This window comes from Melampsora larici-populina (genome assembly GCF_000204055.1).
Source record: "Melampsora larici-populina 98AG31 unplaced genomic scaffold MELLAscaffold_25, whole genome shotgun sequence".
Taxonomy (NCBI): domain Eukaryota; kingdom Fungi; phylum Basidiomycota; class Pucciniomycetes; order Pucciniales; family Melampsoraceae; genus Melampsora; species Melampsora laricis-populina.
The window spans coordinates 672,626-691,398 of record NW_006768789.1 but is presented as its reverse complement, the minus strand read 5'-3'; the positions used below and the strand labels follow the sequence as shown (position 1 = coordinate 691,398).

The 18,773-nt window shown below is 40.3% G+C and overlaps 5 protein-coding genes across 5 annotated transcripts; 3 read left to right on the top strand and 2 right to left on the bottom strand.

Moving 5' to 3' along the window:
* Nucleotides 1-1,624, bottom strand: MELLADRAFT_107820 (uncharacterized protein; the record flags this gene model as incomplete). The annotated part of the gene is made up of 2 exons (XM_007411434.1): nucleotides 1-96; nucleotides 170-1,624. The coding sequence occupies 2 exons, from the start codon at nucleotides 1,622-1,624 to the stop codon at nucleotides 1-3; spliced, it is 1,551 nt and encodes a 516-aa protein (XP_007411496.1).
* A 1,148-nt stretch (nucleotides 1,625-2,772) lies between these two features.
* On the top strand, nucleotides 2,773-6,426 carry MELLADRAFT_78169 (uncharacterized protein; the record flags this gene model as incomplete). Its single annotated transcript, XM_007411525.1, has 5 exons — nucleotides 2,773-2,965; nucleotides 3,060-3,682; nucleotides 3,717-5,750; nucleotides 5,821-5,889; nucleotides 5,978-6,426. 4 exons carry the CDS (start codon nucleotides 3,191-3,193, stop codon nucleotides 6,212-6,214), a joined length of 2,832 nt encoding a protein of 943 aa, XP_007411587.1.
* Nucleotides 6,427-7,602: 1,176 nt separating this feature from the next.
* On the top strand, nucleotides 7,603-8,517 carry MELLADRAFT_107818 (uncharacterized protein; the record flags this gene model as incomplete). Its single annotated transcript, XM_007411526.1, has 3 exons — nucleotides 7,603-7,785; nucleotides 7,880-8,275; nucleotides 8,392-8,517. The coding sequence occupies 3 exons, from the start codon at nucleotides 7,603-7,605 to the stop codon at nucleotides 8,515-8,517; spliced, it is 705 nt and encodes a 234-aa protein (XP_007411588.1).
* A 748-nt stretch (nucleotides 8,518-9,265) lies between these two features.
* Nucleotides 9,266-12,098, top strand: MELLADRAFT_116892 (carboxylesterase; the record flags this gene model as incomplete). The annotated part of the gene is made up of 11 exons (XM_007411527.1): nucleotides 9,266-9,475; nucleotides 9,556-9,641; nucleotides 9,705-9,864; nucleotides 9,963-9,973; nucleotides 10,070-10,257; nucleotides 10,321-10,352; nucleotides 10,427-10,493; nucleotides 10,572-10,657; nucleotides 10,744-11,351; nucleotides 11,432-11,556; nucleotides 11,655-12,098. 11 exons carry the CDS (start codon nucleotides 9,329-9,331, stop codon nucleotides 11,792-11,794), a joined length of 1,650 nt encoding a protein of 549 aa, XP_007411589.1.
* Nucleotides 12,099-13,539: 1,441 nt separating this feature from the next.
* On the bottom strand, nucleotides 13,540-13,758 carry MELLADRAFT_88230 (uncharacterized protein; the record flags this gene model as incomplete). The annotated part of the gene is made up of 1 exon (XM_007411433.1): nucleotides 13,540-13,758. One exon carries the CDS (start codon nucleotides 13,756-13,758, stop codon nucleotides 13,540-13,542), a length of 219 nt encoding a protein of 72 aa, XP_007411495.1.
* Nucleotides 13,759-18,773: the final 5,015 nt, after the last annotated feature.

Here is an 18,773-nt window from a genome sequence, read left to right as displayed (position 1 = left end):
TTATCTATTCAATGATGTTCCAATTGAGCTTTCATTACTCCTTAGAAGGTCTTTTTTCCAAACAAATGGAAGTTTCCTGGGTTTTGGATACTTGAACTAAGACATAACACAGAAATAAATCATTAGTTCAAGAAAAATGCTGTAGTAGAAATAGAATCAAAAAGCACACCACTTCCTTGAATTCCTCCCACTTATATGGACGGTCTTTCAAACTATATTGCTGTTTTATATTGTTGACATAAGAGGATCTCATTTCTCGCACGTTTAGAATTGAGGGACTAGTTGGATGAACCTTTGATATCCAATCCAGGGTAATTTTCCAAGAAATTGGAGACCACTTCTTATAAGTTGAGGTAACTTCTAGGGTTGTTATAGAATTGCCTTTGATTGTGGAAAATATATCTGCTAGTACCACATGGCTTTGTTTGCTGTCATATATTGGCCTATAGTTTGCCAATCCTAGTGCCAATTTGTCAAGATCTTTCTGTATCCATTGTTTGAAGTGGTTTATTGCAGATTTAAAAGCTTGAGAAATGTTGTGGAATGGGTATTCCCTGCACCTTCCTTCAAACAAACGGTGCAGATGAGATGTTTGATGAATGTAGAGTGGGAAAACACCGTGCTCCAAAGTCCACGTAGATACACTGTCCCAACTTGTAGGATCTAGTCCAAGATATTTCTGTGATAAGTATCTGACTGTAAAGTCAACCTCATGCCAAAAGAGAAACATCTGAGAGAAATCCCTTGGATATTCTTTAATTACTTTTCTCCCCAGATCACTCCCAAAAATTGATTGAAATTCTGTAGCTCTTTCATGATCATTGGGTATATTTAGTAAAGAATCCTTGCGAACCTGTTCCCTCATCTCAAAGAATTTTTCTTTTCTTTTGGTCACTGTAGGTAAATCTTCACCCCCTGACATGTTGTGAGTGTTACTGGTGTCTTCTGGTGAAGAATATCTGGTCCTCTTGGAGAAATCAAGATTTGTATCTATTGCAATTGGATTTTCTTGTTGGCCTTCCACATTGCTCAAAGTTAATCTCATTTTTTTATTTCCACATTCATAGTCTTCAGAGCCTATAGTCTCAGAAAGTGGGCTGTTGTATTGACTTCCATACTCTTGATTCCCAGGGAGTGGATTTTTGTTGAGGTAATTTACTTGTTGCAATGCTTTTGACTTGAGACAGGGTCCTTCTTCAAATGTTGGGCCATTTTTTTCCTGAATATCAAATGTCATCTCTGGTGGATTGTGTAGTTTCCTTCCTGCAATCAGATATGGATCTTTGAGATGACCTACTCCTGAAGCTTCTTCTGAGGTTCTGGAGAGAAATAAAGCTCCACCAGGACTGGCCCAGTTCATGTTTAAGTTCATTCCATTTCCCTGAGCTGAATGATCAATGAATAAATCTTCATCTGGAAGCTCTGCAAGATCTGCATACATTGGGTATTGGTTATCAATCCTCCAGAGGCCATCTTGTCCGTAAGTCTCTGTTGAAATTCCATGATCAATAAAATTCCCTGTGTAGACTCTTCTTGCCAATTCTGGATTTTCATGATCTTCCAAGGCCCATGATAAAGAGAACTGGAATGAAATCCATAGACTAAATATTTGAGTGAGTATCATGGTTTGATATTATATCAATATATCAGTCAGGATTGGGGTTTGTAAGAGTTGAGGGTTTTTATTTGCACAATTACATAAAATTTAAACTCAGAGATCTTCAACTATATTTGTCTGAAACACTTTAAATCAAAGAACTATGATGAACCATGTGTTAAAATCATTTCAAAGAATAAACTTCTAAAGATTCACAAGACTCATGCACATTTACAGAACAAGGGCAATAGTTTCATATCCTACAATTTATGACACTTTTTCTATTTAAAGTGTGTCCATAGATTTCAAAAACTGTAAAAGGCTATCAGAATTATTGATCATTGGTTGGGGTCAAACAAGCTGAACCCCCAATTTGTGCAAAGGATATGACTTCTTCATACCATGAAATTTTGGACCCCCCATTTTTTGGCTGATTTCAATTGCATAGTCTTTAAGGGAGAGTTTACCACCATTCCATCATATGTTGGACATGGAGAAAAATTGAAAAAAGTTCATATTTCAGTTCTTGTCTGGATTTAGCACAGAAAGGCCTGTATTTTTTTGGTTTTCAGTGGTAAGTTTTGAAGTTTAAGCTTCATCAAAGCAGCAAAGAACTTCATCATTCCTTCTCAATGCCCAACATATAATAGAATGATAGTAGGCGTGACATTGCAGGAGGACACAAAACTGGTGTTTGAGGTTTGATCCTCAGTGGGAAAATATGAGTGTTCCAGCCAATTGGTCCATCACACACCTTTCTTGTTTGATTGCTTCAAACTCTCTTTGTCTGACCTTATTTACGGTACTCACGAGGGCAGTTTGACTGCATAGACCAGTTTGCAGCACCTGCAAATTCTGGCTGCAACACTGATATTTACTGACACTTCAATTTGTGCACTTTGGCACCCATGTGGCCTTGGATTGAAATCTTAGCTTAACAAAGCCCTCTCTGCTCGGCTAAGATGAACTCCATCAAATGTCAGGGTGGTTAAGCTCTTGGCTCACCTGACTCTTGGCTACGTATCCTAATTATTATGTATTGTGCCCCCTGCGATACGGTACATAGCGATCGTATTGAGGCAGAAAGTCTAGTTTTGGCTCCGTAAGGTGGTTTTGACCTTTTTTTGATAATTTAGGGTCAACTCTGGTCACCTTCCCTCCAATCCCGATTCCCACCACAACTCTGTTACTCTACGAAGCTCAACGACTGGCACCGATTTGTAGCACCACATTCACTTTATCTTCACCTCTTATTTATCTTTTGTACCTTTGATCTGAATCACCACTCACTCACTTCCCTTCAAGGCTTCAATCAGGATTAATAGGTGGACCGGCTCAAGAGAGAACGCTTCAAGGAGTATTTCAGCTGTGTGTATACTGTGACCTGACTGCGCAGATCTATCTTCATTAACACCCGATCGTACATACACCACCATATCTGACCACCACCGGTGCTTTACAGATCGAATCATCTGATTGTGGTGTCAGTGTGGCTTTTGGGGCGACGCTGCTTGTATGCGTCTTGAATCAACTCCTCAACAAATCAAGAAGAAATCACTTAATACTCTGATTATCTAGTATACCTAAGGCAAAATGCGTCGGATGTTCGGAAACGCGTTCCAATCTAACACTACCAGTCCTACCAACAACTCACATTCTACAACTAACTATCAAACCGATCCCCTTCGTTCAAGTCAAGTTGACTTCAGTCCTTCGAACTCTCGATCTCAATCAATAAATTCTGATCCCTTCGGTTCACTCGATGATGTATTCTCACCTGAACGTTTACCATTCGGCTCTAGCCAAGCTGGATCGTTTTCAAACTCTCCTTCTCATACACGATTCCCAAATACTCACGAGCCAGCCTCAAAAACAATTCGACTCGATCAACGCAATCGTTCAGATTCCGCAACTTCCTTCTCCGACTCGTCCCGAGGTCCCGCACGCTCACCGAGTACTAAACATGTCTTATTGGGACCCGACTTGAAGTCCAAAATGATGCTTGAACTTCTGTCTGGTCAAGCTCTAGTGGAAGCTAGCTCATTTCAAATTTTATCATTCAATCGTGTCCAGCAGCTAAAGAAGGTCTGATATTTTTTCCTCTTTCCCTTCTTGATAGTGCACCCATTCTGACTTTCCTACTCCCTCTCTCTCAAATCAGGATCAAATGAAACTTGAGAACCGACTCACTTCTATTTCAAACAATCTGGTACTTGAGAAAAAGATTCATGATGCTACTCTCACCCTCGCCGAGTCTGATGTCAATCAAAATGACTCAAATCTGGAGCATTCCAACCAACGTCTCGAGCAACTTCGTGATGAGAAAGCTCGCATTCAATCTGAACTCAGTGAAATAAGTACCAAACTTCTACAACATCTCTCAGCTACCCTTTCTTTGAGTCTCAAGAAGCTTGAACAAAATCAGCCTTCAGACTACTCATCTTCCTTCGGTCAAAGTCCCACTCGGTCGGCATCTAATCACCGCCAAGCCGATCAACATCGGTCCCCTAGCCCTTCTCTCACCGATGCTTCCCGCTGCACCATTCTCTCATCCGATAGATTTGACGGCCCACATCTCTTTGCAAACAATCGCCATGGCCTCGATCATCATCAGGCTTCACACCCCAGTCCTCGTAGTGCCTCGAATCTAACCTTGGACACTGGGCAATTACTCCAGTACGAAAAGACGATTGCACAGCAAACTAGCGATCTTGAACAGCTTCGAGCCGAACTTGCCAACTTACGTCAGCAAAGTGTATTAGCCGAAACCAATCGAACAAGCAACCAAGCAAATGATTTGAAGCGCGTTGAACGTGAACTCAAACTAGAGAATGAACGCGTGCGACACCAGACTGATCAGACCCACACCCAGGAACTTGATCGACTTCGCCGAGAGGTCGATTCCCTTGCTGCTGATCTAGAGCGGGAACGTTCTCAACTCAGTGGAGACAAGCAAGCCTTCTCAACCCGGACTAGTGATGCTGAAGCCAGAGCACGAGCAGCTGAAGCTTCCCAGCGCCAACTTGAAGCTGACGTAGACCGTCTTAGATCTGAACTTGAGACCGCTGAAGAAGCAAAGGACTCTGTCCGAATCGAGCTGGCCGCGCTTCAGGCCGCCGTGACCAGACTTGCAGACCAGAAGGCCGATTCTGAGCGTCAATACCAAACACTTGCTGAACAATTGTCAAGCAAAGAGTCCGAGAGGCGTGAAGCCATCGCTCAATTAGACAACTTCCGGTCGATGGTTGAAAAACTGGAGGCTGAAAACATCACTCTCAACAAAAGCGTGGAAGATCTCAAAGCCCAAAGTGACCAACAAGCAGAAGAGAAAGCGAAAGACGACATCGACGAGCCTCTTTCCAACCATTCAGCTGAATGGGAGAAACTTCTTGAGAAATTTAGTGGCGTTAGTACCCAAGTTACATTGACCAACGCATCATTTGCTCAATTCTTGAGGGGAGCGCCGAGTCAAATAAGCATGGAAGGACGTATGGAGTGGATGAATGAGCTAATCGGTCATCTCGAAAATCATTTGAAGATCATCACTACCCAGCACGAGTCCACACTGGAAACTGAGAGGCAATCGCATGAACAAGCTTCTCAAGCTCAGATGGACGAGCGAACGATACTATCAACTCAAGTGGCTGAACTAGAGACTAAGCTTTTCGAACTTCAATCCTCTCATACTCCGGCAGCAACCACAACATCGAGCGAATTGGAGACCGTCACTCAACAACTGGCAGCTGCTGAAAAACGAATAGAAGAAGCGACCACGAGCGCAAATGTAGTTGAGAAAGCACTCCGAGAATTATTCAAGAGTTTACCAGCCAACGCAGAAACAAGAGCACGACTTGAACATGATGCAGATCTAGGAGCCTTCAGACTGGGATATGAAGCACAACCTACTAAAAAATCAGGACTGGGTGGATTGTTTGGATTGGGTAAAAGAGCAGCAACACCAGTTGAAGAAGGGTCGGAATATACTTTTGACAGCTTTTTAGAAAGGATTAAATTATTGAATGAAAGTGATAAGAAATTAGTAGATCGGTTGATCAAATATGAGATTGAAAAAGACTCGTATAAAAACAATGCTACTCGTGCTCAGAAGCTTGCTGAGGAATGTCAAGCAGCTTTGAAGACATATCAGTCACAGGTAATTTACTTTATCATTTGATCAGCCTGTGAAAGAAGAATTGGACTAATGGTTTTGTTGGTTTTTTTAGGTGAAAGAGTTAGAGGAGAGATTAGAGTATGCTGATACTCAATCAGCTACAATGTTGGACAGATTCAATGTACGTTCCTCCAGCTTTTTATATAGAACACGTTGTTCAAGAAGCCTAATGATTAACTTATATATTTGATCACTTATCACCTCCGCAGGACTTGATGGAAAGCGAAGAGAAAGCTCACGCATTAGCCAAACGATCTGAAGCATATACAACTCAAATCGCTAATTTAAATCAACAAATTGAAAATTTAAAGAAAGAATTAGAAGAAAGGGAAGATGAGATTGAAAGTATGAAGAAATCAGAAGTGAAAGCTAGACATCGATTTGAAGATTTAGAAGGTGAAATGAGTAGTTTGAAATTAAAATTAAAACAAGTTGAAAGGCAATAAGTATTATATCATGAGGTGCTAAGGTCACCTTGAAGTTGGATGGTACATATCTTGATTTTGTAATAATTTTTCTTTTCTTTTAGTATGGATAATATAGTTTTGAGGCTTACTGTCTTTGCTTGGCTTGGAGTATTTTTATATGTTGTTGTTGTTGATGATGATGTTGTTGTTGTTTTCTCAATTTGAGGAATGTTTGATATAATTAATTTGACAATACGCAAGAAGCATTAGACCAACATTCATGAGTCATTATAAGCTTTGATACCTGGCAAACTCCAGTCAACTACATTAATCCCTCATCCGACAGCGCCAGGGGCATTGGTAACTGACTCTGCAGGCGGCTTCTGTTGAGCTAGGGCAACCTTGGTTATGTATCAAGAAGCTCGCAAGAGTCTGCCAAACCAATCAATCAAATTCCATCAGCAGATGATCTGTGAAGGCCATCACCGCTGGACGATTTACCCCCTGACCCACCCCTAAGATCACCGATGAAAGCAAAAGAAGATATGAACAAGAGCATACAATGGAGGCGGACAAGGGATGCAACTTATGTTACGCCTGTTTAAAGAAATGGGACCCAGCAATTGGATTGACCAAATGGAGAGCAACTTTAAAAAATAACTTGTAGCGTAAGAACATCGCCCGGTTCGAAGCTCATTCATTTTAGATGTCTTCCCGATCAAAATCACTCGAATGAGGCGCACAGAGATATATATTACATTAGGCTTATGCATAAATTATCTAGTTCCAAAGTGATGCCGCATCGCTGTGCTTTGTGAAAGGAAGAACCGAGGCAAGAACGGTATGGAGAGAAGGGCTTTATGATCTGGATGATAATTGCTCAGAAAAACTTGTCACCTCTAAATTTTCTTTTCCAATGCCTCATGTTGAGACGAGTTAATTTATCTCCCCTACAAGTTTATGGACTTTGAGTTAGAAGTCCATTTGGGGAAATGATTTTACAACTTGTCAAACTGTAAAGACAAAGTGGCTTGCCCCGGATGACTTCCAGCATGTGGTGGACTCCCATTTCAAACCACGCTATTTGAGCGTGGGTTGCAGCATGAAGAGTTAGATACATGGCCATAGATGAAAGGGGTGTTTGGATGCTGTGAGATGCTGTCGTTCGTACAGGAGAGATATCAAAATCTTGTTTGATAGTAACATGCAAGGGGGCAATCCTGCTACAGAGGTATGTCCGAACTTGAAGTCAGTGAAAAGATCCTGAAAAGGTTCCAAAGGTTGCAATGGGAATGAGAATGGTCGCAACTTGCTGAATGGTCTATTTAGGTATCGATCGACATGACATTGTGAAAATTTCAGATTTAGCGAAAATAAAACGATCCAAATCGAAATTGAAACTGAAATTGAAATCAAGACCGATCAAAATGAAAATTAAAATCAAAATGTTAACATCATCTCAATCTAATTTCATCTTATTCTCAATCTCACTTATCATCAATCTATCAACAACAACAACAGCAGCAACCACAACTGACGTTTCTAAAAATTCAACATCTGATTATGCTTGTCGACCTATAGGACCATGTCAACCTTGTCCAAAAGAAGAAGTAAGTTCAATTTCACTCTAAAATCTACAATTCTGAACTCAATCTCAACACTTCACTAACCAAGCTTTTTGAATCTTTTGATCGACTCTTCAAGTTATCAAATCCGATATGTGAAATCTTTCAAAATCGAAGAATGGTACATTGTCTTTATTTAGGAAGTTCGTCTCCTGCTTTAATTGCTTCAATCTTAAATCAACCTGGTACCTATCCGGCTGGATTGATCAATAAAAGAAATTTGAGACATCAAATTGAACCCACCTTTTTTTCTAAATTATTAAAACGATTGATTTCTTCAGATCAAGTGGAAGAACCGATCCTAAATCAAACTACTGATGATCATCAATCATCACAAGGAATTGAAAATCAAGTTGAAATGGATTTAGATCATCAAGCTTCTATTGGTACAGCTTCGGGTGGTGCTGAATTTCCTACTTGGGAAGCTTGTGAAAGAGTAGTATCAAAAGAACGGGCTGATTTTTATGAATTCTTTGTAAGTTTTTCTTTGAAGGTTTTGGAGGTTTAGGATTTTGATCGATTCAAGTCAACGATTTTGATTTCTTTTTGATAAACTCTTCTTATACAACGAAAACGATTTGATGCATATAGCTCTGTAATGTCATCATTACTATCCTTTCATTAGTCACTTACGTTTTACGGACTCGATTACTTATCAATCGACAGTACAGTAAACTAGCAGCAAGAATAGGTCTTAATCCTTCCGTCTCAAATTAAGCTAAAGACGTTCGATCTTCTTTGACTTATCCCTTTTCCTTGAACCGATTCTTTCAAATTAAGATGTGTTAATCGATTCGTATGTTTTCAATTATATTTTCTACGATAGGGACCCAAACAGGGGGGTTTAGCATCTCGTTTTTGTGTTTGTTTTTCTCTGGGTAAAATCATGTAAAGTGGTGTGAATAAGTTTTGATTTAGGATGATATGTTGTTTGAAGGTTTTCAAAGAGATCAGATGGATGTGGGTACCTTCTGTAGGGTTCAGAATGTGCCAATTTGCACTTCATGTGCTCGAGGACGAAAAACACCTTGCATCATATCCATTCACTTCATTGCGCTTACCTTTAGGGGATTTCCGATCACCTGAAATTACTCTTATAGGTGATACCTCTTCCCCAAACTCTTGATCAGGTCATCTCTACCCCTGTTGACCATCCTCAGCTTAAGAAAGAGGAATAAATGAAGCTCAAGAACCAATCAGTTCAATCGGATTACGTGCAGAATCATAGAAATGACCAATCTCGAGCTTAATTTGTAAATGACAGAGGCAAAGGGAGTGGTGCAAATAGCAGTTTCGGATGAAAGTCGCGGAGATAGATGATTGTAAATGGTTAGTTACAAAAATGTAATGGATGACGATCTGGAGAGAGTGTTGATATCCAAACTTGGATGAAAGTTGTAAACTCTCGTTTAAGTTTAGTTGAGGTTTTGTTGGTAATCAAACTTACTCTTGAGTCTTGAACCAAAACTAACCATCACCTCTTGAGACTCTTGACCAATTATCTATCTTCACTTCCAGTTACTCATTCATGTCTTCCAACGATAAGCTTTTGGTTCACACCAGCTTTGGGCCAGTGGTCGGGTTTCAAGATACTCATCCACTCAGTGATCGATCGACAGCTTCAAGTGTAGCAAGTGGTCAAATCGGAGATCAGCTCCCGATCAACAAGTGGCTTGTTCGTTCAGCCTTTCTCCTCAATTCGCATTCGATTGACTTCTCATGAGCATTCTATCACTCTCACATTGAAATTTCAAGGGAATACCTTATGCTCAAGCAGCAAGATGGAAACGTCCTACACCTCCAAAAGCGTGGAAGGAACCTCTTCCGTGCCATGAGTTCGGGTAAGTCATCTTGCCAGGAATCTAAGTCATCTTGAAAATAACCTCACGCGTTTTTGGTTTTAGCCCATACTTTCCACAACAACCAGATCCCGCTATGTTGCTCTATTTGGGAAAGGCAGGACTTCACCCCCGAGCTTGGCGAGAGCAATCAGAAGAGAAAGGTCACAACTTGAATGTCTTCCTACCTGATGGGGTTCAAGCAGGCGATAAAGTTCCCGTACTGGTAGGTCCACCTGGTCCAAATTACTCATTGAAACCATGTCATGAAACTCAATGGTTTATCGAACATATTCACCAATCGTGAATTTGGATTTACTATAGGTTTGGATTCAGTAAGTGATGAACGCAGCCTGGAAAGGCCGGATCACTGTTTATATTCAACGTGTTGATTTGTTAAATATGAAATCAAAACTATATCCGACTTTCAGTGGAGGTGCTCTTTTGTACGGGAGTGCCTGTCTATCGCTCTACGATCCTACCGAATGGATTCGTCGAGAAGCTGCCGAAGGACAAAAGTTTATCGTCGTGACGGGTAATTATCGACTGAACCTGTTCGGGTTTCTGTCTTCTTCAGAATTGGCGGCCCAGGATGAGGATGGATTATCAGGAAATTATGGTGAGTTGTTTAGAATCGGAAACAAAACGCTGGCCTAAGCTAATGCTTTGAATCATTTTCCAGGTGCTTATGACTGTATATCTTATCTTCAGTGGGTAAGTCATTACATGTCGAAATTTTACCTCATCCCACTGTATGAATCGCATATCAACATCACGTTTTCCCCCAGGTCCAAGACAATATTGCAAAGTTTGGTGGCGACCCAGACAATGTGACTGCCTTTGGGGAATCAGCTGGTATGCGTACTCATATGACCTCGCCATTTGGATCAAAACTGATTGACCATCCATATGCATGTTTTCTTTGAAAAACAGGTGGTGCGATGATTTCAAATCTTCTCTTATGCCAGAAGAAACTTTTCAAGAACGCGATCCTTCAATCTGGTACTCCTGGTACAATGGTAAGTTTTATTGAAGTTATACAAACTTCCATTTCATCCCTTTTTACCCATCGCTTACTAACGCTCCTCTTGAATCCAACACAAAGCCTAACAAAGACCCTAAATCGGCTGACGCGTTTTACGAGGAACTATGTGACAAAGCTCTGAAGACCACTTCCAAAGCCGAGCGTCTCGCAGCTCTCCGATCACTCCCAGCCGATGAACTCTTACAATACACTCCTCAAACCCTCGGCACCCTAGGGATTTCAGTTGAACAGTCTAGTAAAGGGATTTGGACTACTGCTTCATCAAACGATGCTTTGAAAGAAGGCAAATGGAGTCCATATGTCAAATCAGTGATGTTAGGCGTGACGAAAGACGAAGGAAGTATGTTTGTGATGCTTTTACAAGCCACTTCAAAAGGCGGATACGACTTCATGTGTGAGAGAATGTATTCCAAAATACCACGAGAGCATCTCGATAAGCTTTATCCCCCGGTTTTCCCGGATAGCAAATCTGGAGGAACTTCAGACTACACTTCTAGTGTGGCATGTCAGCTTATATCCGATCAAGCCTTCAACGCACCTACAGAAAACTGTGCCAACATTTTGAGCTCCACTCCTAATGCTCAAACCGGTGAACGTCTCTCGGTGTATATGTATAAATTAAGCGCTACAGTAGATAAGATTGAGGACGGACGAGGCTTAGGCGCATTGTAAGTGAACTTCATCGGATTATCTGACATTGTGCTAAGCACAACGGGAAATTAACGACATCCTTGTTGTTCATCTTCAGTCATTCGGTCGACATTCCTTTCATTTTCAATATCAAAGGGGCCTGGTCGGAAGATTCTACCAATGCGAAGACTTCGGCTTTGATGGGCAAGTACTGGTACACTTTTGCTAAATCTGGGTGTCCTGGTCAGTTGTTCTCCATATCCTCGGCGCGTTTTCCTACAGTATATGCGAGAATATGAGCGCCTAAATCTAATAGACTGACATTATTGAATTTAAAATAGAATCTACTTGGCCACAATATGATATTGCTGCACCATTCCGAACGGTCTTTGAAGTCGATGGTGGTACTAGCGTTGAAGATATGGCTGGCAAGTCTGAGCTTGAAAAGGCTCGACACGCGTTCTGGAACCAAATATCATGAGTCTCGTTGAAGACCAACGATATGAAAAATTGCATGTTCGCAAAGCTTTGGCTTTTTATCCTGAAAATATCTTTTCTACGACGGACAAAGTTTTTATCATCAACAATGCACCAGATACGCTTACTTCTTGACTAAAGCCGTGACCCAATAAACGTGATTTAAACTCCATTTTAGCCTCTCAGAATATGTATCTCCTCACCCCTCATCTTGACGAGTGTATCTTATCTTGGCTGAATCTCATGTATATCGTATCCGATCTTACTTCGAATGCCAGCCTTGGAACGATTTAGTTTGTTCTGAACCGATATTTTGCTGAGATCATGTTGATTTCAGGAGGCAAAAGAAAGTGTCATTTATTTATCTTTCCCTGAATGGTATAACTGTGACCTTCAGACCAGCTTTCTGCTCCTTGAAACCCTGCACTACCGATGAACTCATTCTACGACTGGTGTATGTTCTGTTCACCATACGTTTTACTAAATGCTGCCTCTCAGTTGGCCTCATCAGGTTATCATTATTTCCTGTGGAGCACATCTGCTGAATTCAAGCATTGATCTTAATTGAAATTACCTCACAGAACAACATATCAGATCGTGTCATGAGTAGCACTCTTGTAGGGGATCACCAACACTGATTGTTCAAGCATGATGTTGAGAGTCAAATTGACCATCTTCAACACTGGGTTTACCTTTCAAAGAACAAAAAGCCTTGAAAGACCCAAGAACTTTCCACCACATTAATGGATGACCAAATGCTAGCTCATAATTGAACCTCTCAAAACTGGGTAGCACCTGGTGATACTAGAAAGTGTTCCAAACTTGCGGAGCCCGAGAATGGATTATGAATATTACAATACAAGAGGGGTTGGCAGGATGCTTCACCAGTGTTTGCACCAGCTTTTTAGCCACAAATGGCCCTTCTACCTCTCACTCAGCACCTGCCTGCCTCCCCATGATCAACGCATTGGTTTTTCTTCTAAGTGATGGCACAGATTAGGCAAAAGAACAAACAGATCCTCATGAAAGGGCTCAAGCTTGCAAGGGCTGTATCAAAGCTATGATGTCATGTGTGGAATTACAGCGCTTCAAGAATCCTTCGGTTTTTTTTAACGCATGAAAACAAAATAAATGTCCAAAACCCTCGCTAAAACCCTCGGTGAAACCGATTTTGTACTAGAATCTGTCAAATTTGAACTGTCCAAATGAGTTTTTTCCGAGTTTTGTCCAAAACTTTAAAAAAAAGACCACCAAATAAACCGAAGGATTCTTGAAGCGCTGTACTGGGAGTTGGATTGATTACATGTGAGAGTGAACCTGTAAGTGAAGGGTCGGTCTTTTTCTAGACTATGGGGGCATGCCTGCACTAGAGTTGTCAAACCAACTAAACTCCCTAATTCTGTGGTTGACAGTTCACCTGAATTCCAGAACAACATACAACACGGAGTCAATCAGGCTTATTACCTGTACCCAAAACCTTTACACTTTGTGTGTGTTTTGATGCATTCCCTTCACCTCCGTAGTCACTGTGGGCTTGAAGACCACAGCGTGAGTTGTGGTTCTTCCAAAGACACAGAAACCAAGTCAACAATGATGAAAATTGCAAAAAACAACAGAGAAGTTCCAGAAGATACATACCACCATCCAAGTTGATCAAGTTCAACCATGCTCAATGTTAAGAAGTTGGTATCTATCATGGATGATGTAATTAGGAACATTCATGCTGTGAGTCAAAGGAGAGATATCTTCTCATCTCTTGTCAGTGAAGGTATTGATCACAACCATTAAACAAACCTTGATGTGACTGTGCTTTCCAGTCTTGGGAGACATGACATGATGATCTGAAGAAAAAGATTCAAGGATTTTAGACTGATAATGGTCTTGTTTTAAATTGATGGATTGACTCATTTGGCATTGCCTACCTTTGATCACAACATGACTGTTCTTATGTAAAGCAGAGCATCTCATTGGGGAGGTCAAAGAGGCACATTTTTGATATTGATCAAAGTCAGATTCAAAGAGAAATGGATGGATGACAAAAAAGAAGAAGAATTGACTGGCACCATATCAATCTTCCAAGGAATAACTGTAGTTTGAATGAATCAAGAGACTTACATGAGTAGATGCTTTGAAAGCTTGATCCCAATGCTTTTCAAAAGACAGGTAGTACAAACTGATTTTTGAAGTAAAGCATCACATGGAGATAATGTTACAATCTGGTGTTTTTACCTTTTACTTGACGTTTACATATATTTCACATCCTCACATGTCATGTGCTCAACATCATTGAGTTCCTTGATCACTTATTTCAATTGTCATATGTATGTATTTTGATTATTGTGTAAGACTTTTAAACCTAATCAAAAACTATGTACCACTTATTGTTTTATTTATAAACAGTAGTTATGGTACTCAAAGTTGTGTATACTTTGCTGTGCATAGTTTTCTTTTCTTTTTTCACAAATTCACACAACCAGGGAAAACTATGTTTTTGGCTTAAAAGTACATATCTTTGAGCTTCAATCAAGAAACATACTTTTTCCAAGTTGTTTGTAGTTGCTAAAAAACACAAAAAAAATATGCACGGCAAAGTATACACAAATTTGTGTACCGTTAGTACTGACAGAGCGCCTCAAGCTCTTCTCCCTTCATCCATAAATTTCTCATACAATCTTGGATTGAAGGTGAGTAACTTGTGGTTGTGGGATTCTGTTTAGATTCAATTGATTGAGTCTGAATCATACTGATCCCTGCTCTGACAGGTTTCACAAGATTGTATTAGATGAAGAAATCCAAAAGCAGACTACGGTAGAATGAAGCAGGGGACACATGAAGGTTGTGATTTGTACACATTTTCAGTGCTTTGAAAAAGAAGTAAGTAAAGTTACTTGGGGATTCATTTCAGTGGGAAATGGATCCGCTTATAAGTGTTTTCAAAAAACACTACAGTCCGTAAAAGTAAATACAATGTATGGAATTTTACAACATGAGGATTCAACTTTGAGAATCCGAGTTTAGAGAAGATATGAGTAAAGGGATTTAGATGTAAATCCCAAATATAGAAACAGATAAATAGATATGATGCAAAAGATATAAAAGGAAAATAATCCATTGAGGAAAATTCTAATGTCTTTTCCATCAAAAGTGTTCAACAAAAAGCATAAAAGTCAAATAAGAGAAAACAGGAGTTCCGGAATTACAAGGTGTACATAACAAAGAGTGGCCTCTAAAAGTCCATTTGAATGTTGCAGGGTAAAGCAAATGCACAACAAAACTAAGATGAGGAGGTGAGATAGTCTCAACAAAGATGCATTGACAAGGTTGCAATGACAAAAGGTGGCATAAAAATCAAACGGATGTGATTGTCCAATGGTTTTTGGTCCGGTGGAAGATTGAGAAGCTGCTTAGGGTTTCATTCCTGGAGCAAGGGGAGGACACCTTATATAGGCGTCACTCTCTACAAAGCACATATATGGTAAATAGCAAGAGAGTACAATCGGGCAATTCTGATGACATAACTCCTTCGGTTATGGAGGGCTGGATCCAATACAACTGGATCCGGCATACAATGTAGGAGGACAAATCCGGAGAGGATTTGTCAAGAAGAACGGTGTTTAACATTTAAAAAGCACACAACAATAAAAAGGAAAAGTAGTCTAAAAGTGTTTAACAAAAGGAGGGGAAGAACAATAGGTGAACGGGGATTTGTGATATCACACGGACCAGAACTCAAACTGCATACAAAAGCTCCAATAACAATAGGTGGCCTAAAAAGCAATGCAACCAGAAATTCAAAGTCAGAACTGATGGGCGGATAAGAGGAGGGACCAAAACTCATGCAAGTGGTCCATCTTTTTAGTATTCAGACTAGTGAAGATGTGGGCATGCCTTAGGTGACCAATCAAGTTTGCTAAAGGTACTTAGTTTCTCTTTTAACACTCAAATTCAATGGCACATTGAGCAAAAGCATGATTTTTACTGTAATAAGATTATAATGTCAAAGTGTGAAAATTATTGAAGTGGACAAGTGGTTGTGGGTGAATCCCAAGGCTAGATGCTTGGGTCAATAAAAATGGCTGATAATGATACAACCCCCTAAGGAGTGGCTAGAAGTCAAAAATTATGAAAAAAGCTGATGCCAAAAGATGAGAAATATGAAACTAATATAGATGAACCAGAATTTTGAGAATAGTGCCAACATCAACCAATGAAAAAATGAACCAATGAAATAACCTTGGGAGCCAACTTCATTACAACCAAATAAAATAACAATAATTGGATAATCAAAGATAGAAAATATTAATGTGACTAGATAATGCTGCAAAGACATAACCACAATGGAAACCACCAAAAATAACACAAATCCTCACTCAAAATAGAATGAACAAGCCTTAATTAGCAGTGAAACAGGTGGTTGGGTTGCAAAGGAGATTCAGGGTGAAATAGAGCAAAAGAATTGAACAGGAATATGGCAAAGATGTATGTATTGATTGGGACTTGAAAATTGTTGGAAGCACATTTGGATAACTGCATGACACATGATTTGCTGATATAAAGATGCAGTGACTGTGGCAGGTACACAAAGGTAAACTGAGAGGATAGGGAAAGTAAATAGTTATACAGAGTGTTCATTGGTTATAGGGTGCAGTAAAGCAAGACAGAAACAAAGACACCAGACAGTAGGTGGGGCACGCAGCAGTTGTTGAGAGAGTTCCCGCAGAGACAGAATACAACAAGATGATTTTGTATAATTAGGTGTTAAGCAAGGCAAATGGTTAATTTAGAAGGTGTTGGATATATATTTACAACTTTTTGATGGGCATGATTATGGGGATTAAATTGCATGGGAGACACCACCTTTTTATATGGATGGAAAGCAGGAGTAAGGGGTGTGGAGAACACGACTTTTGCGGGCAGGCTTCCAAAAGGTGATATCAAAGATTGAAGGTCTCTCAAACAAAGGCAGAAATCCCAATGAAGCAAAGGAAATTGACACCCATAAGCTTGACAAAAGAGCCTGTTAGAAAAAGCACACTCACCATTGAGTAAAGAGACAAAGAGAAATCAAGACTGAAAGCAGGATGTCCACAACACAACAAGGAAAGGTACATTGTTTTTTTTTCAAGAAGCACAGCTGATGACCACCAAAGCCAAAAGGAATCTTGATAATCACAAAAACAAGAATACTAAGCACAGCAATGGAATTGAAAAATAATCATTACCTGCACTCAAAAAGCAAATCTAAAGCACAACTACAAGCCAAACTTCAACGGACAAAACAAACTTGAAAAGTAACAAAAAGTGACAAAAGTAACCTGATGTGGTCCTAACCAGGACAGAAGATGGTTGGACAAACTCATGCAAGTCTGTTGTACATTTTTATATCTTATATGATATATTGGATCCACATCTATGACAATGTCATAGCTGTTGATCACATCCTTTGGCAACTTTCCCATCATGTTTACTTCCATCAATACTTCTTACCCAATCTTTGTTATCAAAGATTTGATCTTCTTTCTCTGAGTTGATTCAAATTCTTTTGTCCCACCCTCCTATCTCCCTGTTTGTGTGGTGTTTTAGTACATTCATGATATTTTATCAGTTAGCAAGTTTAGTTAGTTATTCATTAGCCAATTTAGCAGGTTTTTCATTTGATTTTTTCCAGTTGAATAGGGTTTTTTATTCATCCAGAAGTATTATTTGATTTTTCATTCATTGAGAGTTATATTTCATTTTTATTCAGTTAGAATATTTTCATTGTCATTTTTATAGTCAAGTTTGAGTTGGTTTTAAATGTTGTAGTTATGTGTCTGCTAGCCAGCCTGTAGGGTGTGTTCTCATTATTAAAGTAATATTTTTCTTTTGGCCCCTGCCTTGGGTTTCACACCAAGCCTGTTTTTGCTTTGGTAGAATTAGAGAATCCACAGATGCGTAACACAAACCGTGATGTACAGTCATTTTCAGACAGGTTGGCAAAATATCACTTGAAAAAACGGCCTTGGGGTTCATGCGCACAGTCAAGATAGGCAAAATATGTGAGCCACATCCCGCCAAAACCACCTAGGGCTGTGACCTGACCCTGAGAGTTCAGGGCCGGCCCCGTGGCCAAATTCAGCCCTGAGTGAGCCCGATGACCTCAGAAAACTGCTCAGGGACGGTAAGAGACTGGCGTGAAGGCGTTTTTTTGGCAAAAAAAGGGTCAGCACCCCGGCCGGGTTGGGCGCCTGAGCCGCCTGAAGCGCCTACGGGGCCATATTCAGCTGTCATCAAGCAGGATATGGATGCCCCAGGGCGCGTACCGTCAGCTCTGTGAAAGACGTTGGGCAGAGTTGGCCGGGCCGGGCCGGGTCCGGTTCACAGCCCTAAAACCACCAGCATCTTCTGTCGCAGACCAACAATAGAAGATTTGGTGCTGTTTTCATTTTTGCCTTCCAAACACAATTCCTCTATCTTCTTGACCACAGGTCAACTGCTTTTGGATTTTGAATGACACATTTGGGCGGCTAGATTAGTTCTTGCCCTTCCCGCCGTAGCACCACCTGGAAACATACCAATAGTCAGGTTTACAACTCCAAGACTTTCTTATTCACCATCTCATTCACATCATGAACCAAAAAGATTCACCAGCTCCAAACAGACTGACTGTAACCCCCGGACCGTTAGTGACTTTCTGTTTTTTTTGGTTTTTTGAAAATCTTGGGCAGCTTCACTGAATTAGCTGGGCTACAACAGGAGTTGAGCTCAGAATACCCGCACGCTGGAGAGTTCGCAGACCCCAAGGCCAACTGGGGTGTTCCTGAATGTGAAAATGGGAATGTAGGCGCTCAAATTCGAAATGCAGGCGCAGAAAATTGACCCCTACATTATGTAGGCGTAATAAAATGATGCCTACATTTGACTTTTTAAATGTAGACATAGCCAAATGATGCCCAAATGGTGATTTCAACATGTAGGCATCATTTTTGATGGGTTTGAGCACC